Source organism: Condylura cristata, unplaced genomic scaffold (assembly GCF_000260355.1).
Source record: "Condylura cristata isolate star-nosed mole 26May11 unplaced genomic scaffold, ConCri1.0 scaffold00010, whole genome shotgun sequence".
NCBI classification, from domain to species: Eukaryota; Metazoa; Chordata; class Mammalia; order Eulipotyphla; family Talpidae; genus Condylura; species Condylura cristata.
In genome coordinates this window covers 5,623,026-5,650,902 of record NW_004567111.1, presented here as the reverse complement: position 1 = coordinate 5,650,902, position 27,877 = coordinate 5,623,026, and the positions used below count along the sequence as shown (strand labels likewise).

Sequence of the window (27,877 nt, the reverse complement as noted above, 5' to 3'; positions counted from 1 at the left end):
CCATCCAGGGAGCCCCAAGTGTCCACTTACTGTGGGGACACATTTGATCAAATAGCATCAGTGTTGCCAGTGGCAACTTCTTTTCAGCTCAAACTTTCTGCTGCTCAGTGACATACGAGGGCCAGGGTTCCCAGGGTCATACCTGGGTGACCCAGCAGTTATCACTAAAGAAAACATCACAGGAACTTCCACTCAAGTCAGAGCAGCCCAGGGGAACGCACTCCTGTGTCTGCTCCCGAAACCATTCACCAAGGGGTTGATCCAGGCCACACTCGCTCAGCAATGGCTGAGGCAAGCAACCCCTAACAAAGTCATCTAACAGCACAGAGTGTGTGGCAGAGAAAGGCGAAAGCTGTGTTGCTGGGCCCTGGGGCCTGGGGGCATGATGCCCTGTGTGTGAGACACACGCTGGTACCCAAGGCTTTGTATGGAGATGTGAATATCTTAGTCATGATATGTTCATTGATTACACGCGAGTGACACTTTGAATATACAGAGTTAAATTAAATATATTAATAAAATTAATTTCATCTGTTTCTTTTGCTTTTCTGTATGCAGCTTCTAGAAAGAGTGAAATTCAGTTTATGGGGAGGGGGTTATGTTTTTACTGGGTGGTGTTGGGCTAGATACTCCCAACCTTGTCTCCCTGGGCAGAAAGAAAGACCCCGAGTCCTACTCTCCTCAGCAATGGAGTTGGAACTGTGTGAGCAGGTTCTGGCCAAAGGAATACAAGAAAGAGAGGCAGCCAAGTCTGGGTGCGGTTATCATTCAGGGAAAATGTGAACTGTGCTGTCTCTGTAGGTCTGCCAAAAGCAGATTCCAAAGGAGACTCCCGGGAGGCCCTGGATGGAAGGACATCAGATTCTAGAATGGCGTGGAAGGTCACACAGCGTGTCCCCTGCGGGGTCTCGTCATGCCGCCCTTTAGTGACAGCCGCCAGCCTATTTGACTGATTAACACTAACAAGCTGCCTCCCAGGAGGGAGGGCTTTCTGCCTGGGACCCTCAAAACAAGTCTCAGAAATGAGCACCAGAGAGCGGTGTTCCCCCAAGTGATCCTCACACGCCACTGAGTGGTGAACCACTAGAGCTTGTGACCACACACCTGCTAGAAGACACAGTGAGGGAGGCGGCTGTGAATGTTGACCCTGCCAGGTGCCAGGTCGCCCCCATGTCTGTCCTCTGAGCTGCCGTGGGCTCTGTTCCCCAGTACCTGCCACGTGCGAGGTCCACAAAGAGAGAGATTCTGACCCTCTCACAAGCCCCAGCTGCTGCAGATTCTGCTCCCCCAGGGACGGGCGCCCTGAGACGCACCATCTGGAAGGATGAGCCAGATCCTGTCCAGTAGGGGACAGAACAAAGGTGTTGGAGGGCCCTCCCTGGTGGCCCAACGGTTAACGCACAGTGCTATGATCCTAACCAAAACTGCTTCATCATGAGTTAGATCCCTGGCCAGGAAGGTGACCCACATGGCACGCAGACCTCTCCTGCCTCGTTTGCTGCTCCCCTCAGCAGTGTACTTGGTCGATCTGCCTATTCTGCTCCCCACTCTGTCTCTGGCGAATCCTCTCACCACCCCTGCACCTCTGGCCTGTACCCCAGTTCTGTATGAGTAAATAAATAAATCTTTAAGAAACAAAAAAGGTGTTGGAGGGAAAAGACTTGACACACCAACAGGCGTGGAGAGCTGAAGAGCACAGTGTGTTTGGGGGACAGCAAGGCTTTGGGTGAAGAAGCACCCCAGGGGCTAGAAAAGGATTCAAGCGGAGGAGGTCAGAAAGGAAGACTTGTACTCCAAAGTCAGGAGCTAAACTCCTCTTGCAGTGAGAACATGTGTGGGCTTTCCATTCCACGTTTATGAGAAATAAAAACAATTCCCCCATGCGAATATGACTATCTGCTCAATGTCAACCACCTTCAGAATTCCTGGGGAAAATGACAGAGATTCAGCAGTGTAATTTGAGCTCTCTGGGACAAGTCGGAGGTCCCAGAATCGCTATTACAGTAATCTCCTCAAGGAGACGGGGAAGCAATGTAACCTGCGTGCAAACACTGCTGTCTTTGCACAGGTCATACTGTTCTTCAGGTGTGTGTGTCTACTGGCAGGCTAACTCTGGCCTTCTAGCTGCTTTTCAGAAATCTCTGCCAGTTCAGTCAGATATAGAAATTTATTTATTTATACATGCATGCAAAAACTGGGGTACAAGCCAGAGGTGTTGGGGGGCAGGGTGAGAGGATTCACCAGCAACAGAGTGGGGAGCAGAACAGGTGGATCTACTGAAACACACTGCTGAGGGGAGCAGCGGGCAGGTCAGGAGAGGTCTGTTGTGTCATGTGGCCAGGGATCAGATATAGAAGTTAAAAAACAATGTGTTGCTAGGAAAAGACATATTATTTACATGCAAAGCGTGCCTATTATTTTACTTAGGGCACTTCTCAGCCTGGTGAGATAGGAATGGTAATTGTCCTGGAGAGAAGCGACCAGAACAGATCAACATCAGGAAGGAGAAAGCAAGACAGATGGACTACAGTAGGTTAAGGAGAGATGACCTCTAAGGTCACCTTGGACAATGATCCCGGAGTCACAGCCTTGTTTAGGAGCATACCACATGCATGCCCAGCCTGCCCGGTGTTCACACGGGTAGACCACACCACGGCCAGACGGCGGCACAGGCCATGGGGCATGACGTGGCGAAACAGACCTGTCCTGGCCCAGGTGGATGCTGGGGAGAAGGCTTCAGTGGTTTTGCTTTCAAAAAATGCTAAGGCACAAAGCCCTGTTTGTGCTAAATATATTCTTGACTCCACAGGGAAATCTAGCAACCCCTTTGTGATCACTTTGAGGGGAAAAAGGTTATTAAAATGAATTGCTAAAAAGAAGACTAATTAAATGTCTTCTCTGCTGGTAGTTAGCATTGGGTGAATATTACATGAAATTTGCTGATGTCAAATAAGCAAAGAGAATAAAGTGGTTTTACCCAGGGAGGATAAAACCATAGTGTGAGGGCCCTCCCTGGTGGCGCAATAGGTTAGAGCACAGCACTGTAAGTTGGCCACAGCTGCTTTAATGCAAAGTTCGATCGCGGCCCCGGAGGTGACCCACATGGCGTGGCAGACCTCTCCTGTCTCCCAGCTGCTCCCCTCAGCAGGGGAGCAGTACTTCATTGATCTGCCTTTCTGCTCCCCACTCTATCTCTGGTGAAGCCTCTCACTGCCCCTGAACCTCTGGCCTGTACCCCAGTTCTGTATGCACAAATAAATACATCCTTAAAAAAAAAGCCCCTGAAAACCATGATGTTTACTCTCAGGGAGACAGCTTACCTGGTTGCAATAGGATGAGATATTTTGATATTCTGATATTTTAACTTTGCCACAGAAGTTTCACGTATAGTATCAGTTTATTGTATAGGCTTTACAGCACTATTTTTACAGCACTCTTATTTTGCCAAGCAATAATACTAAAATACAAAACCAAGCAATAGCTATCACTACTATTGTTTATAAAGAAAGTCTATCAAAACACACACAAAGACTTGAAAATGGGAATGGCCATCCTCGCTAGCATTGCTGTTAGATTTTAAATTTTCAAGAGATCACTCCAATCACCCATGACCCTTGCCTTTCTCATCTCTGTGCAGCGCAATGTTGCTGTAACCTGAAGACCAGCACCTGGGAACAGGGGAGGAAGCAAAGGAACATTCAGGGCATCCATGGGTGGCCATGCAAGCCCCTGCAGCGGTGATGTTCGGGTGTGTTCGTAAGGAATAATTAAGAAGCGATTGGTGCTTTTTAATGAATTAGACTTCATGTGCTTCAGAAAAATCTAGAATGAAATGCCCGCTGCAGGTGAAGAGCTGGTGGCAGGGGGCTGGTGACAGGAAACCAGACCATCTTCTGCGGTGGGAACTGGACACTCGTGGGCACCCTGCTCTGCCCACCTCCCTCCCCCACCGCCCCCACCCCCGCTGAAGACCCACCTGAGGCATCAGCTGTCCTAGGCTAGGGGGCCTTGCCCAGGGGTGATTCTGTCCTCCTCCCAGGGCGGCAGCACTGGGAGCTGCTACTGGCGCCTCGTGGGTTGAGGCCAGGCACCCGCTGACCAGTCTCTGGTGCACAAGACAGTCCCCACAACGGAGAACCATCCAGCCTATACTGCCAGTGGCGCTGAGCCCGAGCAACCCGGCACCATCGTGTCAGAGGGCTGCTGCTCAAGTTCCTGGACTGTCTGCACCACGGAACGTGTGTGCCAGGATTCATGGCCTCATCCTAGAGTCGTGTTTATGCACACTCAGATGCTATTTGTACTTACGATGTTATGTTTATTAAAACATTTATTGTAGTTATTAAAAATATGCTACTTATGGGCCCTCCCTGGTGGTGCAGCGGGTTAAAGCACAGCACTAAGAAGCTAAAGCCACTTCAGCATGAGTTTGATCCCCGCCTGCCCCGGAGGTGACCCACAGGGCACAGCAGACCTCTCCTGACCCGCCCGCTGCTCCCCTCAGCGGTGTACTTCATCGATCTACCTGTTCTGCTCCCCACTCTGTCTCTGGTGAATCTTATCACCCTCTGCATTTCTGGCCTGTACCCCCGTTCTGTATGAATAAATAGATAAATCTTTAAAAAAAATATGCTACTTATAGTCTCTACGTATATGTGCCTATAATTTTACAGAGGTAGGGGCCCTCCCTGGTGGCGCAAAGGGCTAAAGCACAGCACTATGACTCTCTGGGCAGCCACTGCAGCACGAGTTCAATCCCCGGCCAGGGAGCTGACCCACGTGGCGCAGCAGACCTCTCCTGCCTCCCCATTGCTACCATCAGCAGTGTATTTCAGTCCATCTGCCTATTCTGCTCCCCACTCTGTCTCTGGTGGATCCTCTCACCCTCTGCACACCCATACCCCAGTTCTTGTGTGCATAAAATAAATAAACCTTTTTGAAAAACTTGCATAGATACATATAAGTTTATATTTATAATTATGTCCCTAATCAAGGTCAATTAACTCATTATCTTCATTCCTTCCCCTCAATTGTGCTCCTAATATCGTATCTTTTCTTCCTGTATATAAAACCAGTAGTCCAGTCATCTCTCTCCTGTCTGTGCATTTTTATTTTTAAAGATTCATTTATTTATGTTTACAGAACTGGGGTGCAGGTCAGAGGTGCAGGGGCGGTGAGAGGATTCACCAGAGACACAGTGGGGAGCAGAACAGGCAGATTGACAAAGTACACTGCTGAGGGGAGCAGTGGGCAGGTCAGGAGAGGTCTGCCAGCCATGTGGGTCAGCTCCCTGGCCGGGGGTCGAACTTGTACTGCAGTGGCTTTGGAAAGCTTCATAATGCGGTGCCTTAACCCACTGCGCCACCAGGGAGAGCCCATCCCATGGGCTCCATTTTTATGTATGACTTCTGAGTCAAAGTTAGGAATAGGCTCAACCACATTCTAGGTCTTACATGTGATCATTCATTTTTTGTGTCAAAAATTTCAATCCCATTTTAGAATAGTACATTCCAGAAGCCCAACAAAATGAAAAACCTTAGTTTTATGTTTCTGTTCATTGTAGATTATAATTGTAAGAGCTCAGGGATGTACGACCACCAGCACTTTACCAACAGGAAGCTGCGTAAATGACTCAGGCAGTCACTAGAAATGTACACATAGAGGGAAAAAATCAGCAGGACCTGAATCAGGCTCTGAGAAGCCTCCTGCTGGGCAGACAGTGGCTCTCAACAGATGGGGTGCAAGTCCTGAGGCCATAGAGTCACCAAGCCCCACCAGGACAGAAACAGAACCCCCTTCCCATGAAGGCCTCTGCTGGGGGTGGGGGGCCTGTTACTCCAGCTCACTCATGAGATGCTAATGTCAGGTACAGAGTGAAGGAAGAACATCCCAGCAGCTCACCGCACAGGCCTGCACCCAGCATGGCAAGATGGTGCCCCGGGAGAAATGTCCAAAGTCCGAGGCTTCTACAAGGACACCCAGAGGTCACCGTGGAATCACCCAGTAGGCAACCAGAAAGGTGGTCACCAAATTGTTCACCCTTGTGGTAAGTGCAGAGGGAAAAGTAAAAGACGCTTAACCTGTGGGGCATCAAATCGGAAGCTGCTCTTAGCGGTGACCAGAAAGTAGCGTGGAGTGGAACAGAGAATGGCTGAATTAGCTCAAGTTTGGGGCGGGGTTGGAGGCAGGATGTGCAAAGACTCTCAGCTTGGGGGGAGCTTCAAGGTGGCCGCAGAGCTGGGCACAGGGCCTGGAGGAGGATGGCGCGCCGAGCCGTGTGTGGGCAGCAGGCAGTCTGAGCTCGGAGGGCCTGGGACGGGTTGGGCTGCAGCCCGAGCGTCACGGAAAGCCACTCAAAGGTTTTAAGCGGAAAATGGGCCGTGGTCACACTTGCAGGGGGATGAGCACAGGGTGTCAGAAGCGAAACGGGTGGCTGACAACATGTAGGCGGGCGATGGCTAAACCACCCACGGCGAGAAGAAGGCTAGCCCAGGACTCAGGACGCAGGCTACAACCCACCACAGGCCCTCCCAGAGCCCTCCCAGCTGCTGGGCCCAAGTCGGCAGCTGCTCGGGACCCCTAATCCTGGGTACTGTGGTGAGTCACTGCCGGAGACATTGCCCTGAGATCAAGACTAATACTGCCTGGCTATTTACATCACAGGCGTCTATACCTCCTATGCCCACTGCTCTGTGCTGCATTTGCTTGATTTTGACGACTCCCTTTTGAAATCCAGAAGGGCGAGTCTAATCCAAACCTCTTTCACACCTGAGGAAACGGGACCTCAGGGAGGCCAAGGAGCCGAGCAGAGCCTGCACGCTCTGGCCGCCGTGCTACGGAAGGACGTGCCTGCCGGGCTCGCGTCCCAGGGTCCTGTCTCCTCGCTGACACTAGATTCCTACCTGTCACACCTGAAACAAAGCAGGTCCCTGAGAGTGGAGGAAGTCTGTCTCCCACTCCACTGGCTCCTCAGGCCTCCCCCAACACACCATCCCCAGTGCATCGCAGGCCTGCTTCTGGCCTCAGACTACTCAAACTACTTCCCCGGGCAGCTGTGTGCCGCCTCCTGTTTCTCCTGGGACACCCCTACCCTGCCTCTGTGAGTCGCGGACTCACGGCTCACCAGCATAGATGCTCCCACTTTTGTACATTTTGGCTATAGGACAGAAAACAGCTTGCTGCATCATGACGTCCTGGTTGAAAGGGGTTTGCCTAGCCCAGCCCACCAGCTGCCGGCCAGATGAGTCCCTGCTAACACCCCAGGCTCCTCGGTGCCAAAGCCCTGAGGGGTTTCTCAGATGGAAACAGAGCTCAGGCAGCCCCCCAAGATGGGCCATGAGGCCCTGAAACACCCCTGAAGGTGGTGAGAGCTACTGGCCCCACGCTGACCCTCGTGCTTCTCCTCTGCGCTAAGTGGCCTGTGAGTGGGTCTTGGGAGACAGTGGGACCTGTGTGCGCTGTGGTGCCCTGGGACAGGGGTGAGAGGGTCCACCACACAGAACAGACATCCAGGGGTGGGAAGGTCGAGGGCAGAAGCCCCAGCTCCGGAGCAGGAGAATGGAAAGAGACTGACACCAACTTTGTGAGAAGGCGCTGGGGCCCTTACAAGAGCGCCTGGCCTCAGTGTCCATCTGAACCACACAGGCAGAGTCCAACAGAGTTGCTGTGATACAAGTAGTTTCGGACCCAAGAATTTGGTACCATTTGGAGGAGGCCGACCAGGCTTCCAAGGTCCAGTCGGGGCCAGCACCGCCTCCTTCCAGACCAGCTCCTCCCTGCCCATGGCTCAGTCTGCCCACAGAAGGGCGTGACCTGGGAACCTGCTGACTCTCCAACTTAGCACTTGTCAAGTGGCCATGCAGAAAGGAGACGAGGCCAACAGACTTTTGCACGGACCATCCGAGGCCGTGTCAACCTGCTGAAGGAGGGAGCAGCCAGACACTTCTCCCAAAGCCTCACCTGGGACCACTGAGCTCGCCACCGCACACCCAGTGAGCACAGTGGAGGAAGACCACCACGCCGTCGGGGCAGGGAAAGTAAGAGTGAGAGGCCAAGTTCAGGTCCCAGTGTGGCTACGGAAAGCCTCTGACCACGACCCGGGCGGGAGGAAGTCAGCTCCCCTTTCATTTTTGTGACTGAAAGACCTAAACCACTCAGCATCCGGGCACTAGAAGTTCCTATGTTGTTTACTGTGAAAGCAAACGGCCTAAATAGCCTATCAAAGTGATTCTTTTTTTAATTAAAAAAATAGCTAAAAGTTTTGTTTTCCTTTTCATTCATTTCCCAATAGATGGAATTCTTAGATGATGAACTCTCTGGTTTCTTTCAAGATCATCTGGCCTTCTCTAATTGCCAAGCCCTGTATGTCTCGTAGGAGAGAACATAAACAGTCCTAAGACATATCCTTGCTTTTTCTTTCCTTTTTTTTTTTTTAAATGTTTTTTTAAAGCAACGCTGATTAGCAACTACTAAAGTGAGAAAGACTTTAAAAGTTCTGGTGTAGTTAGAAAGGAGAAAATGTTTTTAGCATTGAGACCATCATGGCCTCTTTTCCCTTGGACGGTGCCCAGGGTTTCCAGATAAACACGCATCTGCAGAAACTATCAGGGTTTCCGCTTGTTTTACAAGACTAGTCACGAGAGAATATGACCTGGACAGCAGCCTGCATCCTTCTGTAACACAACAACCTGGTTTTAAAAGACAGTGCAGTTCATGGATGAAAGTGAAAACGGAAATTCAGCATTGACGAGCATGTGTCCAATTTCCCAGAAACCATCCAAGGAACGTCCTTTCTTCACCTGGCAAAGAACTGGTGAAATCCCACTGTAATCACTGAAGATGGGAAACCAAAAATAAGAAAATGATGTCCACTTTTGCACAGTGGCTAAAACACTGAGGTGCTGCCACCTTCTATGTCCCACCAGAGCCCCCACCCCAGACTGGACAGAAGCAGAGTGGTCCAGTCGGCCCAAGGCTCTGGGACAGAACACATGTAGAAGAGGTCCCCCCTTCCAGCTCCAGTTTGTGAGTATGGGCCAGCCCTTTTGCTAGCCCTTCTCGGGACTGACTCCTTCCTCAGAAGCAGTACTCAAGTCTAGACACAAACCTGAGACCCCAGCTGGGCCTGCACTTGAAGGACAACATGGCAGAGGCTTTTCTTCATAAGGTCCCAGGATCTTTAGCCCAATGGTGATGCACACTACGAGGAACTTTCAGTTCCCGGGAGCACACGTCAATCATTCCCAAGTTCATCTTTCTTGAGAAAGATGGAATGGTTTGCAAGTGGCAAGACACATCTGGAAAGACCACATAAAAAACACTTATGCCCTTTCCCTTGCAAAAGATCCCTAGGTAATTATACAGAGAACACTTACTACCTACTGGGAAAAGAAAAGAAAGTGAAATGAAAACATTCACCTGCCATCAAAATCTAAGTCCCAAGTCAGCGACAGATTCCCTGGCATAGACTCCCTCTCTCTGCAGTCTGGAAATGAATGCCAAACTACCCCCAAATCTCCTTAATCACCTCCAGTGCCACCCTTAGTTAGCAAACTCCCTTCCAAAATGCAAATACCCTTTGGCAGATATAATTCTGTTAGCTATTTATACCATGGTGTGAATGTGTTAATCAGATAAAAGCCTAGCCTCTAGCTGAGATCATTCACACAGAGGTGGACAAGGAAAATGAGAGGGGGTGGGATTCTGAAGCATGAAGGAGGGTGGGTAGCATCCAAAGGATGAGGTGCTGTGTGGGGGTCTCACAGGCCCAGGCCCAGAAGAGAGGATGACAACATGTTACGCACATCTAACCTGATCCTTGGGGGTATCAGGCAGTATCTCCTTCCAGGGAGAGGCATTTCAGGCTGAAATGTCAAAGACACAGACCAAACAGTGATCTGAGTTCTCTTCCCAAATCAGCTATATAACCTGCCATTATTGGGGTAATTATCTAAATGTACTACCTTATCTTTACTGCCTATTTTGAAAACATGTTTAATCTCCTATTTGGAAACCACATAAATGTAATTTAAAAGGTTTTGTTCTAACTGAGAGGCTGTAGGTAAAACAACTCCCCAAAATGTTCACAAGAGAAAAGGCTGGAAAGGTTACCTTCACTCTAAACGCGGCCACCAACTCCTGCTGATAATCCAAATGGCCATAGTACATTTCACAGTGTTACCCTACTTGGGACACAGGTGAAAAAGCTCTCATCCACACAAGGGGCTTTTTCTTTTGGTTTCTCTTCTGTGTTAGTAAAACAGACATACTTTTTCTACAGAAAGCCAAAAGTGCCTGCTATGGCTCTCCGTTGATCCCATTAAGGTAACACTTGGACTGGACTAGCTCTCAATCTAAACAGATACTGACCAGTCTATTGAAAGAGGGGAACCTGGGGGGAAGGAGCACCTAATACTAAGGAAAGACACAGCACAAACATCATCCCTGGGGAAAAAAATGGGGGGGAGAGGAATGGACCTCAGGGAAGCCTCAGAGGCTGGGGCAGGTTCTCCAGAAGTTAAATAAGCTTAAGCTTCAGGACCCTTGCTTCAGGGGTTTCCTCCAAGGCCCTGCACCTCATGGGGTACCTTGTAGTATCCTATGGGCTCTCCTCTTAAACAGGGACTCCAAGTTGTAAAAGCTTCAGGGCCGGCAAAGTTGGATCAGTCGCCAACCTGAGGTTCGTGGGGCATGCCAGCTTAGCAAGACCAAAAGCGAACTGAGCTCTCTCCTTCCCCTGCTCACCCCACTATGCTCTGCTCACTGTCCCTCCCCTTCAGGGCCCACATTTAAATAGTGACATGACCACCTCCCAGGTCAGAGGACTGGGCTGCACTACTGCCTTCTTCTGTCACCCACTGCAGCAACAGTGGAGTAATGCTGACGCCAGCACAGTCCCTCAGTCTGGCCCTTCCTCCCATCCCCTTGATTAGAGAGTCAGCTTGAGGGCTCAGCGCTTTCCTACCTGGTCCTCCTGCCTCCAGTCTCTCCATTTTGGATTCTGACAGGAGAGGGGTGACTGATACACGCCACGGGTTCCAGGCTGGGACACAGAGTGCCAGGCACTCGGGCAGCTCTTCAAAAAGGACTGACTCATCTCATGCCCAGCTCTGAGCTGCGTGCCCATCCTTGCAGCCTCGTCCTCCCACCCACACCCTGCCCCACAGTGGGTGAGCCCCGCACAAATGCGCCCTTTTCTTCTATCCCCCCTATTCCCTGAGTCAGAGGTGCAGAGCACCCTGTATCTCTTGTGAAATTCAGCAATTTTTCCTAACCCAGCTAGGCTGGCCCCCTGCCCTTCATCTCTGTTTCATCTTCTGCTCACTTTCTGATCTCGCAGATTTCCTACACTTCTAGCACCTTTCTTGACCTCCTGCTCACATGTGAGTGGGTTTCTAAGGATGCTGGTTGAGAGCACTGGCTGGTGACCTGTGTCCTGGCTGAGCTACTCACCTGCCTTGGTGTTTTAGATAGAATTTCCCTTTCTCTTTCATCCTCAGTTCCCCAGCAATAAAATAAGCATAAAGGCCATGAGCATCCACTTCACCAGCTGTCAGAGGATTAAATGAGTAAACAGACTTTGAAAAGGGTTTCGGAAGACATAGGATCACGTGTGACACCTGAGTGAAGTCAGCTTTCTGGAAGGACAGAGGGACTGGCCAAAGGCAACGGTTTGATCAATCTTACTACTTAATGGAACCTCCACAAACAATCCACCAGGCAGGGTCCAGGGCTCCCTGCTGAGTGGACAGTGGAGGTACAGTGAGAGTGGTGCACCCGGAAAGGTGTGCAAACTCGGAGCCTCCCCTGTTCCTGTTCCAGGAAGCTCTTCCATTGGCTGTTCCTGGCTAACTCCTTTCTCGCCATCCAGTAATGGTAACTGAAGCTCTGTCCAGAGTTGTGTGAGCCAGTCTAGCAAATGACTGAACCCAAGAAGGGGGTCATGGGAAACCCCGATTTGTAGCTGGTCAGTGAGACACGCAGGGGACACCAGGGCTGGTATCTACCGTGAAGGCAGCTTGGGACTGAGCCCTTAACCAGGGTGGTCTGCACCAACTCGGGGTTGTTTAATGTGGGGGAAACCTCATCAGTGTTGAGCAGAAGAAACAGTTTTATGGGGGTGGAGGAGGAGAAGGAAATGCTTCGGGATTCTCTCCCTGTTGTTCTTCAACAACAAAAAAGTATGAAGAAGTAAGAGTAACTTGTCAGGCTGGCTCTTTTCTATTTCATAAACCTAGGAAGCACACAGGAACACAACTTCTACCAAGAGCAGACCTTCCGCTACACAGTCTCATGGCCACATCTCAGAATCCTACATAAGCAAACTTTTATCCCAGAGACTCCATTAAGGCAGAACCTGCTCAAGAAAGACGAGCAAACCTCCAGCGCAGCCCTCTCCGTTTAGGCCCACAGTCACTGTGGCTGAGTTTTCTAGGATGTGGTTGTCCCTGGCAGGGACAGAGATGCTTGTTGAAAGCCATCCTGGGATAAAGCCCTGGATTGCTGGTGTGTGAAGAAAGTCAACACTGAGCAGTATTCCGGTATTGAGATAAAAAGGCACACACATGTACCCACGGTCACACGTATAGCCCACTGAGAGGGAGGCAGGGCCAAACCTCCAGACACACAGAAAATGCAGGTGTGGGGAGCGCAAGGGGTTCTGTATTTTTAAATGGTATAACATATAAAAAACTAGCATTTACTCTTGGGATGCACAATTACATCCTGCAGAATGAGCACACTTGCTTTAGAAACTATGGTCGTGCTTCTGCTGATATTTTTGCTGGGATTCCTTTTATTAGCAAAAAAAAAAAAAAAAAAAACCCAGAAAGGCAGAAGCTTCACACCAAGGTTACTTGAGGATGCCTCTCCCACCTGGAGTCTTGCTTTCATCCAAATGCAGCAGAGAGTCCTTTGAAAATGCTCCATAAACAGGCCCGTCCCTGGTGGCATGCCAGCTGGAGTGCAGCACACGAAGCTGACCACGGCCGCTTCAGTGCGAGTTCGATCCCCGGCTCTGGAGATGACCCACATGGCGCAACAGACCTCTCCCATCTTACCCACTGCTCCCCTCAGCACTGTACTTTGTCAATCTGCCTGTTCTACTCTGTCGCTGGTGAAGTCTCTCACTGCCCCTGTACCTCTGGCCTGTACCCCAGTTCTGTATGCATAAATAAATAAATCTTTAATTAAAATAAATTATCTTAAAAATGCTTTATAAACAGGCTATTTTATAAAGAAGTAAATTTATAAATGCACTTAACTCTGCACTCAAACCTTAACCCTGGCTCCTGGGTCTTTAGTGACTTAACTCGGAGACTTGTGCGTAGAACTCTGTATTCTATCTCAAAAATTTAGGACTTATGATTCTCCGTATTTCTTGTTTCCATTTTTACTAAACTGCAATCAAGTGGACAGCTGGCTAAGAACTTCGTTTCTATAATGGACATAAAATAATGGTACCATCACAATGCCTGGGGTATAAAAGAACCTAAAAATATATAGTGGAGACACAGTAACAGATCAATGGAGAGGGCATCTGTTGAGGATAAGTCCCAACAAATGGGGCTGGGGACATGAGGGTTAGGGGCAAGGGTGGAGGTCGAATTAGGGCCTCAACTGAACTATATATTCAAATAAAGCCTATGCTAACAAAAGCAAGGGTCAGCAAGCTTCCTGGGGAAGCCGGCTGGTAGCTGTTTGAAGCCAGCCAGTCAGCAGTCAGCACAGCTCAGTCACGACTCAGCTCCGCCACTGCGGAAGCAGCCCCAGGCCACTATGTCAGCAGTAGATGCAGTGTGTCCAGCAAAACTTTATTCAAGCAAGGGGCAGGTGGAGCTCCCCTGCCAGTTAGTAAATAAACACAGAAGCAAGCAAACGCATTTCAAAAGAAAATACTAATAAGTATCTGATCTAAGATTTTTCCATTTCTTTTCTAGCTTCCTATTTCTATTCTGTTTTCTAGTTTCTTAAGCATAAAGAGAAGAAATCACATTAGATGATTATATTTATCACATACAATTAAGCTTACTGGTAAAAACTACAAAGAAAAACCAAATTTAAAGATAAATGACAAGATGGAGAAGTATCTGAAATGAGTATGAGAAAGGATTTGGAGGGATAAAGTTGTAAGTTCTGACTATCAAATGGGCAAAAATGAGGCCGGTGATCGTATTTATAAAACAAGACTAGTGTTCGCTGCGCTGGAACGTAACCGAGCAGTTACCAGCTGTAGAACAATCTACCTTACAGGGCCTTTCAACACTTCCTTCATTCCTGCTGCAGCAGTCCGTGCTTCTGAATCCAGCCTGTGAAAAGTAATTTCACATCCATCGCGATTTGAATAAAGACGTCTTCTATAAGCTTCATTTGTAAATGCTTAACAAGAGAAGCATTTGAATAAATTCCAGTGCATCTATTACTATGGGATATTATGCACATAATAAATCATGTCTTAGAACATTATGGGAAGAAGAAAACACTCATCAGAAAATGAAAAAGGCATCGGGAATTACTTATGGATGATTATAGCATTTTTATGCAAACAGCAACTTCAGTTACAAATAAGCTACTATGACTGAATATACACTACATGCTACGCAGTAATTATTTCTATGGTGTGGGATTATGGCTGATGACTGTTTTCCTCTTTGTTTTCTATGTAGCCTCTAAACTTTTTATGATAGTTATGTATACAAAACATGAAAAATAATAAACATTACTTTTAAAAAGCAAAAAAGTCACTGCTTCTTACTACATAAATCAACTATTTTCAGGCCTTCCCTGGTGGCACAACAGGTTCAAAGGCGACACAATGAAGCTATTCACAGCCACTGCAGCACAAGCTCCATCCCTGACCAGGGAGCTGACCCACATGGCACAGCAGAACCCTCCTGTCCTGCCCGCTGCTCCCCTCAAGCAGTAGATTTCAGCGGATCTGCCTGTTCTGCTCCCCACTCAGTCTCTGGTGAAGCCTCTCACCCCCCGTCCCCACACCTCTGGCCTATGTCCCAATTCTGTAAGCATAAATAAATAAATCTTTTTTTAAGAAATCAACTACTTTCAATACCTCAAAAGTAGGACATGAGCTCAACAGCTCTACTCATCTGTTCTTTCTCAGGGTCTCTGCTGCTCTAGCCTCCTATGAAACAGCTACATCAACTTGAAAAGGGAGAAGCCCTCCCAGAACAAATGTTTTCCAGCCCCCACAGTGGAACATTTCCAAATTCTCTGGGGATGGTTAAGAATGTTAGCGGTCATGCTTCTGGTAGCTGAGGCAAAATCAGGGCCAACTGGACCCCGGTACAACTTTGCTGCCAGTTAAGGACACCAGTCGAAGCCCACGATATTCCGCTCTGCAGATCAATCTGCTTCATAAAGAGCAAAGATGAAGGCAACCTGCTTGAATTCACAAAGGGAGCAAACAAACTTTCTTGCCTTCAATTTTTTTTAAATCTTAAATTAATCTTATCGGAGAGTAATCTGGTTATTCTATCAAAACCCTTTTAAAAGCAATTATACTTTGAGTTATTCCAGGTCTAGAGATCTGTGCAAAGAAAACAACTTGAAAATATTTAAAGCACATATGAAAAATAATTATTGCAATACTTATACTTAAAAAATAATTGGAATAATGGGTAGTTGTTAAATAAATGTCAAATTCCTGTAATGGCTAACAGTTGACATTGCTGGGAAAGTCCTGAGTTGACACCGAATGCAATGTTGTGATGGTTCTAGAAGGTGAGGCCTTTGGAAGGTGACTAAGTCATGAGGTGGGTCCTTCAAGAATGGAATTACTGGGCCCTCCCTGGTGGCGCAGCGGGTTAAAGCACAGCACTAAGAAACTGAAGCCACTTCCGCATGAGTTCGATCCCCACCTGCCCCAGAGGTGACCACATGGCGCGGCAGACCTCTCCTGACCCGCCCGCTGCTCCCCTCAGCAGTGTGCCTCCTCTATCTGCCTGTTCTGCTCCCCACTCTGTCCCTGGTGAAGCCTCTCACTGCCCCTGAGCCTCTGGTCTGTACCCCAGTTCTGTATGCACAAATAAATAAATGTTAAAAAAAAAAGAAAGAAACAGAATGGAATTACTGCTCCTAAGACATCCACACAATGAAATAACATTACTAAGGGTAAGACATAAATGTATACTTAGTGACATGGACAAGTGTCTATGATATATTGCATCTTTTTTTTTTAAGTATTAAAAAATACTTTATAATGCACATTATCAGTTTATACTTATAACATCTTTCTCAATTTCAAAACATCACACAGGTTAGCTACCTTAATTATCAGATCTACTGATAGATCACTGTCTAAATTATGTCCATTTCTGTTGGATTTGTATGTACATAACTCGGAAAGCTGAGTACATTTTTCACTCTACCTCTTATCTCCTTATAATACTGCTCCCCAACATGAAGGGTACATCTGGTCACTTGCTCCCATATTCGGTTTCCAGACACTTCCACAATGCATAACAATGGCCTCAATTGATTTGCTACACAATCCGCAAATCAGGTATTATGACCCTCGTCTCACATGTGTGGTGGAATCTAGAATCCAGAGGACTTCTAACACTTAACAAAGATGACATCAGGAGCAATAAAATGTGGCTGGGAACCCAGTTCAGTGTGTGACCAAACACATCCTTTTATCTACTCTTTAGACAATCAATTTTTTTTTTTACTAAGTTGTTCTGTGCCTTTGTTTCTTCCTCTGAACAATAGGTTCATGTCAGAAAGCCTGTACATGGTGGTTGTGCAATTTATTTTTTCATTATTTTCTCTACTGATTAAACAAATCATTTTTTAAATTAGTTTACAGTGTTACTTATTTTTATTTCTCTAATTTATTTATTTATAGAGGTTTACATTGTTTGTTTTTGTACACTGTTTGATTTCTCATCTCAGGTGTTATCCACACAAATTACCAGAACCTGAACATCTGTGAGCTATCCTTACAGACTCCTGTGCTCTTCCCTCCCATTTTGATCCCTTCCCTCCCCTTTCCCCTGAAGGATGTCTCCAATTTATAGTTCGACTGCTAGTTTTATCATTTTATCCCCTGTCACGTCTATGGTTTTTCTATTATACAAATCATTTTTAAAGACTTGTTTATTTATGTATACAAGAACTGGGGTACAGGTCTGAGGTGCAGGGGCAGTGAGAGGATTCATCAAAGACAGAGTGGGGAGCAGAACAGGCCGATCTACTGAAACACACTGCTGAGGGGAGCAGCGGGGAGACAGGAGAGGTCTGCTGTGCCCTGTGGGTCAGCTCCCTGGCCAGGATTGAACTTGTGCTGCAGTGGCTGCAGATAGCTTCATAGGGCTGCACCTTAAAACTCCTTGCACCATCAGGGAGGGCACCAAATAAATCCTTTTTAAGAACCATCACTGATTAGATAGTGTCTCTAAAACAAGTTACCAGATTACATGATAAACTAACACTTGCATTCATACTTGTGTGTTTGTGATCTACAGCTCCCAAAACAATACACCATAGCCTGGGAGACTTAACAGAAATTTGTTTTCTCATTGTCCTAAAGGCTGCAAGTTCAAGGTCAGGGAGCCAGCAAGGTCAGCTCGGGTGAGGGTGCTCCTCCTGCTTTGCTGAAAGCTGCCCCCTTGCTGTGTCTATGCAGGTGGGCTTCCTCTTCTCCTGAGGCCACAGTGCTATCAGCTTAGGGCCAGATACTTAAGATCTCATCTCTCCTTATTCCTAGACACCTTCTCTCCAGATGTACATTGGGGGTTAGAGTTTCAACATACGGATGTGTGTGTGTGTGTGTGTGTGTGTGTGTTGGGGCTGAGAAGGAGCTGGCTGACACAATTCAGTCCACAGCACTGTGTTACAAATTTCTGTGAATTGTGCTATACCTGATGGAATCTGGAAGGTTTTATCTCAAAATATTTAAATCAGTGGTTACCCCTGCAGTGAACACAACATGCTCGGTGCCTGCCATCACTGTAGGCGACTGGCCTGTAGTTTCAAAAATCAGGGGGAGACTTGTCATAACTCAGGGAAGCTGCAGCGCTCTGCTGCACTAGCTTGCTGCCTAGCCTCATGAAAAGCATCGACAAAGCAATCTGGGGCACAGGAAATGGATCCAGGAACCAGCGAGGACTGTTCCTTGAAATCATCAGCCCAATTCATTGTTGAGATCAAAATAGACAACAAAACCCATTCGTCATCATTAAGAAGGACATTGGGGCCCTCCCTGGTGGCGCAGCGGGTTAAAGCACAGCACTGAGAAGCTAAAGCCGTTTCCGCATGAGTTCGATCCCCGCCTGCCCCGGAGCTGACTCACGGGCCGCGGCAGACCTCTCCTGACCCGCCCGCTGCTCCCCTCAGCAGTGTCCTTCGTCGATCTGCCTGTTCTGCTCCCCACTCTGTCTCTGGTGAAGCCTCTCGCTGGCCCTGAGCCTCTGGCCTGTACCCCAGTTCTGTATGCACAAATAAATAAATCTTTTAAAAAAAGGACATTGGAAAGAAAAGGGAAAACAGCCTACCAAAGCCCAAGTCCTGCAACCAGAGGAATGTTCCAGAAGGCAGTGAGCAGGTGCCTGCTTCCTCACCCCTCAAGATGATGACAGCAAGGCAAGGAATGATCTTGAGACACCGGAAATCAAGAAGGCGTGTCCTTTGTCTTCCCCATGGCCTCGAGCAGCAGGTACTGCACTGTTCTTCCCTTGCACTGGACATGCAACACTGCATCTCTCCTTCCCTCTTCCTCCCCACCCCCGACTTGAAGCAGACACCCAGACAGGCACAGGTAAGACTGCGGGCTGCAAGGAGTCAGAGGTCACATTGCCTTTGCCTGTTTTCTTTGCACAGGGCACACATTCAGTAGGTGACTGTCACGTATGCACATGATGATCAAAGGCTTCTCCTGGCCTCCAGGTCTGAAGAATGATCAATAACTGCTCCGCCATCTACAGTGGTCTGATAAGACTCTACACGGCCATAAAGGGGAAGGATCCTTCAAAGACTGGTAGCAAATCGTACTCAGGAGACCACAAGAAACTTGAATGTTTTACGGAGGTATGGGAAAGGCTGACTATTCCTCTAAGATAGGAGCAGTTATTATTGTTCTCCTGACATGTTGCGAGAGACACTGAAGACAAGAAAGTCTGTCTCTCCCTTTGTACCATTCAGCAGTTTGCTTCCTTATGACTGGCGCTATGAAGCTGTGCACAGGGTGCTGCTGCTGTCACGATTCGAACTGAGCATTTCTCCCACTTGGCGTGGTCAGCAGGAGCACAAGGCTTGGAGTCCTGCCGCAACCGAGAGTCCCTGTGACCCCCTGGGACCCCTGCAGAGGAGGAACCAGCCCTGCCACTCACAGGCAGGCTGTGGACAGAACCGGAGGGGTGAGGCTAGTTAGGCAATGTCAGAAGGAGACAAGCAGGGGTGGCTGCCCCCTGTGTGGTATATAAAGAACTAAGCAAAGGGACAGATAAAAACAAGCCCTGAAAATCTCACCGTAGAGCTGAGACAACTGGGGGGGCAGGGGGGTCCTAGAGGAGCTGTGTGGACAGGGTGCTCGGTGGTGAGTGAGGTGTGGGGTCATACATCTGCAAAAGTGTGAGCCTGCACCCCGAAAACAGTTATAAGTCACTGACACCTGAACAGACATGACTTTTTCAAGTAAAAGTTTATAAGCTTAAAAATAAATAAAATGCAATTGTGATTTAAAAAAAGAAAAGAGGGGATATTGTTTTATATGGTCACAGGTAAAGCCGGTCAAGTCCAATCCATAAGGCTGGGCCCATCACAGCCCTGCACAGACAGGAAAAACAGGGCAGAAGTGTTGGGTCTCCCACCAGCTGCCCTTCCCAGGGAAGCCGCCAGGGCTGTGCTGGCCTTGGGGTCTTAGACAGAACCCCATGTCACCTGCCCACGGTCCCCCATGCTTCCTCACCACCAGGGCATACCAAGCACCCACACAGATGACGCTGAAGGGAATTTCTTGAATGAGCTGAACTAATACATTCAATTATTTAGAAAAGGGAGACTTTAGGAAGAATCCATACTCGGGAATAAAATCTATTCCAACTCCGCTGATTCATGCCATTTAGATTTTTAAAAGAAAGGGAAGAACCTTCCTAAGCAGGATCACACAGCCGTAGGTTTACAAAGCTTGAGTCTGCACTCCAGACATCCGATTTTCACCCCAGAGTCACTATTAAGGATGGTACAAAGGTGTCTTCTTCACTCTATACTTCCCGACTAGTGTGCTCACACTCTATTTCCAAAGAGATTTATGGTCACTTATACAAATAGATACAAAAGAAGATGCAAAGTATTATAATAAACAGATAAGAAAAAGCAGAGTGTGATAAAATAGCCACATCGGAGTCAAAACAAAGTGTCAAAAGCAATAGCAAAGTATCACTTTGAAGACCCCTGTCTGTGAATTATTTGAAACTTAGTTTAAAATCTCTTAACAGTCGGCCCTCCGTGGTGGCACGGTGGGTTAAAGCACAGCACTGAGAAGCTAAAGCCACTTCCGCATGAGTTCGATCCCCGCCTGCCCCGGAGGTGACCCCATGGCGTGGCAGACCTCTCCTGACCCGCCCACTGCTCCCCTCAGCAGTGGACTTCGTGGATCTGCCTGTTCTGCTCCCCGCTCTGTCTCTGGTGAAGCCTCTCACCGCCCCTAAGCCTCTGGCCTGTACCCCAGTTCTGTATGTACAATAAATAAATCTTTTTAAAAAAAAATCTCTTAACAGTCACTGGAGAGCGGGCTGACACCAGTTCCAGGGACCACCTAATGCATATAAAATAAAAGTAATATAGTTACTTGGGGAAATCACAACATTCAGTGTATGAAGAGAAAAATTTCTTCCAGGACTCTACATGCAAGTAGAAGATCTGCAGCTTGAGCCCCGAAGGCTGCCTCCAGCGTGGGCTCCCCTCACCATTACACGCAGCGCCTCTTGCTGTCAAGAAACAACGAGCAGCAACCTGCCATCGGCCTCCTGTGGCTGCTGCCCACGGTGGTCTCAAGGGCGCCTGAGAGAAGCACAGCTCGGCCTGGGAGCGCAGGTGTGCCGCGGCCGTTCGAGCAGACCAGACCCTGGGTTTCCGCTGATGGACACTTGGAGTCTCTGCGATCGGGTCACTTCTGGCCTCTTCTGGCTGTCAGCACGAACATTTGTGTCCTCTACAAGGTCTGGTACGCTGAGTCACGGCGGGGGGGGAGGGAGGGACACGAGACTGAGAGCAGGTGGAGATGCCTGAGCTGCTGACAGGTGAGGTTGGCATCGGCACCTGGCTGGAGAGCCCCTCCCAGCCCAGGCGGGGAGCCTGGCAAGGACGGTGGGGCCCAAGGAGGCAGCCTGCCACTGCTGAGCCAAAGGGGTGCTCAAGAGAGGGTCTGGCAGCTCAAGGCAAAGGATGAAGAGACCCCAAATGTTTGTGCCGTGGAAGAGACCTGGACACTCTGGATGTATACAGCCAGAGACTTTATCACCGATTATGTCGTGGCCATCGACAGTCGGGGTGGACATCACCCTGTGAATGGCCCCTGGAACACGGGTGTGGCTCTCAGAGCAGAAGGGACAGCAGACTGGGGGTGGTGATTACAGATGAGCCAGTGCAGCTTTGGGGGAAAGTGCCAAAGAATTTTTAAAGACTTTGGTTTTAGAATAAGTGATTATAATTATCTTCTCAGCAGCGTCTCCAAGTTCAAGTTCAGGACAATAAAACCATTTCATATGGATTCACACTAACAGGTGCTATGAATCGGGTATTGTTCCAGCTATAGGGCAGCTAGACTGTTTTTTGGGTTTTTTTTTTTTTTTTTTGGTCACACTTAACTCCTCTGTGTACCACTGCTGGTAACTATTACTGTTAGTCTTGCCTGATTGTGTCAGGTAGAGGTAAAAACAAAGAAGAAACTCTGACAGGGCCTCAGCAGAGGGTGTGCTGGGGGTTCACAAGGTCCCTGGAGGCTCAAGGTCACCAGTGCTCAAGGTCACAGTGCTCAAGGAGGCCTAGGCAAGAAATGAACGGGAGGCCAGGAGGAACACAGGACACCCAGGCAGGTGTCCAGGAGAGTCAGGGAGGCCAGAGGAGGGAGGGCCATGCGCAGGGAGGAGGTCAGGAGTGGTGGCGGGCCGGGGTCTGGGTCTGGAACTGACTGAGCAGAGGGGGCCCCTGCTTCCTGCACGGAGAGTGGCCATCAGCTCACGGGCACCTCCCCGCCCACAGCACCTCATCACAGGCCTGCACAGCACTGCCTCTCGGCCCAGGGGTGCAGCCAGGGCAGTGGGAGGGGGCACCGGACCCCCAACCGGGCTGGTGTGGCAGGGTACAGTGTGCCCTTGTGCAACGAGAGTAGGAGAAAACCCAGCAGAGTGTCCCTGGGTTAACCAGAGGCCAGTGAGGGCAGCCGGGGGCATGGGGGCGGCAGAGCTTACAGTGGAGGTGGGTGGTTGTTCATTACCCAGGCGGCCAGGGTCTGGATTGCACAAGCGGGAGCTGGTTCTTCCCCTGTCTGAAACCAGTCGTTCTTCAAATCATATTCCAAGTCACATCAGAGCTTAAAATATTGACTAGCTAATATAGCACCACTTTAGTCCCACACCCAGACACAACAGTGCCTTCCCCAAAGCATCTGCATGCTAGAGCAGCGAGCGCTCCATCTCTTACCCTCAAGCATCTGGAGAGCTATTGTCACATCAGTCCCCCCACAAAATGCATCCTCTCCAGGGGCTCCTGTGGGGCTCGGGAGATCCCATCTGACCCCAAGGTGCAGGTGGCATGCCTGCTCTCCCTCTCGGTCCCAAATGGCCCCCTCTGATGGTTGGGGACCTCTGCACACCTGCCCTCGCCACAGAAGCGGCTGCTGGCCCGGCTCACACACAGAACCCTCCCTGGCGCTGCCCCCCACTCTGAAACTGCCTTCACTGAAACTGTCATGAGAACAGAAGGGGAAATGCAAGACATCCTGAGCGGGGAGGAGACCGATATGTAGCTGCCTCAAGAGTCTGGGCTTTGCAAGACGCCGTGGAGAGGCACACCCATCCGGGACTCCAGCCCTCCTTGGGCACCGTGTGGGGCGGAGGAAGCCAGGCCTGCCCACGAAGCCACCTTCTGCTCTCACAGCCTCTGCCGAAAACAACTCCAGCAGCAGGTTTGGAAAAATAAAATGCTACAACATTTTCCTCACACCCACTGCAGTTTTCTTCCCTGTCCCCTTTACATCTCTCTGCCTGGACCCAAGGACTGACCGCAAGCCATTAGAAAGAACAAGCTAGCCAAGTAAAAGACTCAGATGTAAAGGGGCTGAATAATTCACCAGCCCTTGTAAGGGTTCGATATTCACCCTAAGCACAGACTCTGCAGGGTAAATTTCTGGGGCCACAGCAAGAACAAACTATTCTGTCACCACACACCTGATGTCCAGCTCACCTCTCTGTGAGCGTCAGCATGAAAGGAAAGCATCACACATGCAAACAGGCACCCCCCACGGAAACCACAGCCACTCCGTATCATCTACACATACGAGCCACTTCTGCACACGCATAAACATCCTGAAAAACCTATTTGCTTTACAAATCAGGACCCGGTTATTCTAACATCATGAACTGACTTGTGAATGAAGCAAGACCGCATTTACCAGACAGGAGATCAATAGTTCTGAATCTTCTTTTGTCCAATTGTAGGCTGCACACTCAAGGGCATTATTCTCTCCTGGCTGTTTGCACATGTAAGCACAGTTTCTTTCAAAAACAGTGCGGATGCCTTTAAACAGAATCACACTGGTAGTGCAGCCCATCCCCAAGGTGTGGCTGTGCAGATTTCTAGCAATCTCTACTCCATTTCCACATCATCTTCCTTGGCTCTTCCCAACGGGCTCCCCTGTACCATCTTCATGACCAGCAGTTGCCGGCACCGGAACAGAAGGGAAGCTCCGAGCTGTCGGACTGAAATCCGCTCCTGCCCACAGTCTGACAAAAAAAAAAAAAAAAATCCCGGCTCTGGGTGTAAAGCAGGAGGGTGGTGCAAAGACCAGATGACACACCTCGGATGCACCAAAACCTTTAGAGTCGTCTTGGCAGGAGTCTGCTTTCCTGTTCAGACTGAAGCAGCAGAATCACATGGGTTTACTAAAAAGCTACCAGCTCCTGGGATTTGCTTGGGGTTGTTCTGAAGCTCAGAACCTGCCCAAAATGAAAAAGCCGGTACCAGAGAGCCACCCTGCTGCAGAGGCTGCTGGAAGGCACAAAGAATGCTCATCTGCTGCAAGAAATCACTCTCCCAGAATGCTTCGCCTGGCATCTATATTAGCAAGCATCTCTTTCCTTGACCTAAATATGCTGTTTGCTTAATCCTGCAGCCGCGAGGAACAGAGAAGCCAAAGAAAAAAGTCCCAAAATGAGTGAAATCACTAAGATGACTGCTGCTGCTATGGAAACATGTGTGAGCCCACTTCAAACAATCTTTTGCATGTATGAGTAACAGCTTGCTGACAGCAAGCCGCCAGGGAACACAGAACTGCCATGTCAATCTTGACTTCTACCCACTTCCACTCTTTGCAGAAGGAAGGTTCGTGGGCTCACACTGCTTAAAAGGAGCCTCCCATCCCCGGGACCCAGAGACCCAGAGATGCAAACGACAATGTGGATAAAGGGCTACCTGGTGTGGGCGACCACACGCCTTTGGGAGTGACAGTCACTTGCGCAATGTCGGTCCCACCAACCCAGCTAGAGTTCTGGTGCGTGAGTAATGGAGACCTCTCCCCTGCAGACTGCACGCACTGACTCCCTAACGCCCTATGTGTCTCGTGGGGACTAGCTAATAGGGAAGCTTGTGTTTGACAGTGGGCTCTTGTCATTTTCCTTCTGAAAAACTGAAAAGTTAATTATGTACCAAAAAGACCATGATGAACACACAGGGGAAGCCCTTGTACCTACACCTCAAAAAAAGTTACTGGCCTTTGAAGATCTATTTTGATATTATTCCTTACTTCATAGGCAACAGAAGGTTTTCATGTTGAGCCACAGATTTCAAAGTGTGAATGAGAATGGTGGAGTACTTACAGGTTGCTAGTAGAAACCGATGTAATGCAGCTAACTGATCACAGATCTTTAGAGAATGGCACGCAAGCACATAACTCCCAAGTTTCTGTTTTCCATGGCTCCTTTACCTATTAGGTCCCATAATAACAAGCAAAAATCTAGATTTCACTTGTCCTGCATTTTTACGCAAAAGGAATCTAACAGCCAAGAGAGCAAAGGAGCACCAGTCACATACAAAATGCAGGATGTTAATTTGGTTAAAACAGTTCTGCCATGTTCAAGATTACCCCCAAATCCTGACATCGGAAGAGCAATGTCTTCATATGACATCGTGATGTCAGAGGCTGAGTAATATGGAAGCTCACCTAGACATAAAATGAACGCTAGGGACTTTAAAACAGTGGGTGCTTGTCTTCAGAGTTCACACAATTTGCCAATTAACCTAATGTCTTGTGCTATGAGAAAAATCATATAAACAGTGATAGTTCCCTGATTACAAAATAAAAGTGATACCTAGAATTAAAACGTAACTTCTTCTTATCCACTATAGACATCCTGGGTGCAGAAGCCAGAGAACATCATTTAAGACACAAATGATTATTTTGAACTTTATAATGGATTGTAAGTGGTAACCATGCAGATCTGAAGGTGCTGCACTATTCTATTTGGTTCTTTAAAAAAAAAAATCCTGTTGCTAATTAAAACAATGGGCGAGAATGGAGTCATTTCCTAACGATCACTCAAAGGGCAATGAAATCTTTCCTGGAGATATATAAGCATTTAAACAACTATATCATTTTAAATATTAATCATTTGCCAGCCAACAAAAGCCAGCAGGAAGAAAGACAACAGAAAAATTCTACAGCAAAGGATTCCACAAGGCCAAAAACACTGGTTTCATGCTAACCAAAGCAGGACAAAACGAATCCTTCCAAATGTGTATTTGGTTGCATTGACTTTTTGCACCAGAATGATCCTGGGTCGGTCTAAGATGATAACTACCATGACTTCCAGCAAAGGACCTGACCGGGTGGGGGCATCTATCCGTCATCAGCTCAGTCCCCTCCGACTGGGACATGACCTGGAATTATGGGACTCCCGAGACCAGAAGTTCACCCTGGATGTCCCTTGGGAGCCAAGCCCGGTCCTCCTCTCCTGCTACTAAGGATGCCAGACTCTTCCATCACTGCCTCAGCCCTCCCATGTTCCAGATCAATCATCTTTTAATACGACAGATGAGGACAGTACCTCCACCTCATGGAATGTTTGCAGCCATAAAGGAACGAAGCTTCAATACAGATGATCGCGAAAAACATCTGCTGAGTGAAAGAAGCCAGCTACAAAGCACCTCATATCCTATGATCCTGTTTCAATGAAATGTCCGCCCAGGCAAATCCATGGTCAGAGAGGGCCGATTAGTGAATCCTGGGGGCTGGGAAGGGGGTACTAGAGGGGGTGAAAGGAACAGAATTTCTTTTAGGAGCTTCCAATAGCCACATGCACAACATACAACAAAGGCCATGGACAGAAGACCAGAGGCGGATTTTATATGAACATAATAAAAAGCCCGACTCCATTTTGATATTTCACTGCTGACAGTTTTTAAGTCACACCCCTCTTTCTTCACTCTTCCCCCATGTGGGCAAGCTGAAAGGATAGGACATGTGGCTTGCTCCTTTGGCACCAGCAGGAAATCCAAACCATCCATGAGAACCCCTCCCTCTACGAGCCACCACAAAAACCCCAAATCCATTCCTGTGCCTGCTTTTCAAGCCATTCTAGGAACCGCTTTGGGGTTGCCCAGGGCTCCATTACGTGTGCGTGTGATAGACCTTTCCACATCCAGGTGTGGTCGTGGGGTAGGGCTGTGTGATTGTAGGAGCACACATGTATCATTAGTCACCACCTGGAAAGCAAATATGGGGGTCCATCCTATTTTTGCAGGGTGACCCCAATCATGAATTATAGCTCAAGAAAGCTATTGTTAAAGCTGAGATTCTTCCCAGCTCATAAGGTTGTCAACTGTGGGTTCCTACGAGCTGGCCACTCACGGGCACCTGTGACCTATCCCAGCAGAGCGTTCCTTGGCCACAGCCCACATGGCAATGCAGACCCGGGCCGCCTCAGGCTGCTGTTGACCTGATTATCTCTGGTGGTCTCGGGACAACCCTGCCTGGGATAACATCAAGTATGTGGCTGATGCAAATGCCTCTTGACTCATGGTTACGATGTCCCCTCCCTATCCCGCCCCCCGGACCCTACTCCTCATACCACCGTCGCACGATCAGCTTTCACCAGCCTGTGCGCTTTCAATAAATGCACAAGAACTTCTGCTCAAGCAGCAGAGTCTGGCTTTGCAAACCTGCTCCACCACTGTTGTGTACCTGTTGCAACAGCCAAGTTCAAAAGACATAACAGCAGTGAAGGAAACTGCTGTAAGCAAGTAAGTAGCTATTTTAACTTCATGGAGGGTTTCTGCCTGACTCAAAACAGCCACCTTGCTTAAAGAACTGGGTGGCTCTGAATTTGCGTTGGGCGTTTTAGACCTGATAAAGGGCCCCCACTGGACAACCCACCAGGACAGACAATGAGTCCAAGGGGAGCTATGCTGTCCACTCGGTGGTCATGACACAGCCAGAGCCCGCAGTGATTGAGAGTCCCCCAGGTACACAACAGTCGTGGAGCAGGTTTGCAAAGCCAGACTGCTGCTTGAGCAGAAGTTCTTCTGCATTTATTGAAAGCGCACAGGCTGGTGAAAGCTGATCGTGCGATGGTGGTATGAGAAGTAGGGTCCGGGGGGCGGGATAGGGAGGGGACATCGTAACCATGAGTCAAGAGGCATTTGC

The 27,877-nt window shown here is 48.6% G+C and overlaps 1 protein-coding gene across 1 annotated transcript in view; it reads right to left on the bottom strand.

The window, feature by feature from the left end:
* DOCK9 (dedicator of cytokinesis 9) overlaps positions 1-23,788 on the bottom strand; it is a 185,468-nt gene extending 161,680 nt beyond the window's left edge. Inside the window, exon 1 of the mRNA XM_012723213.1 lies at positions 23,630-23,788. Within this exon, the coding sequence (XP_012578667.1) occupies positions 23,630-23,788 (159 nt within the window). The remainder of the gene's footprint in view (positions 1-23,629) is intronic.
* Positions 23,789-27,877: the final 4,089 nt, after the last annotated feature.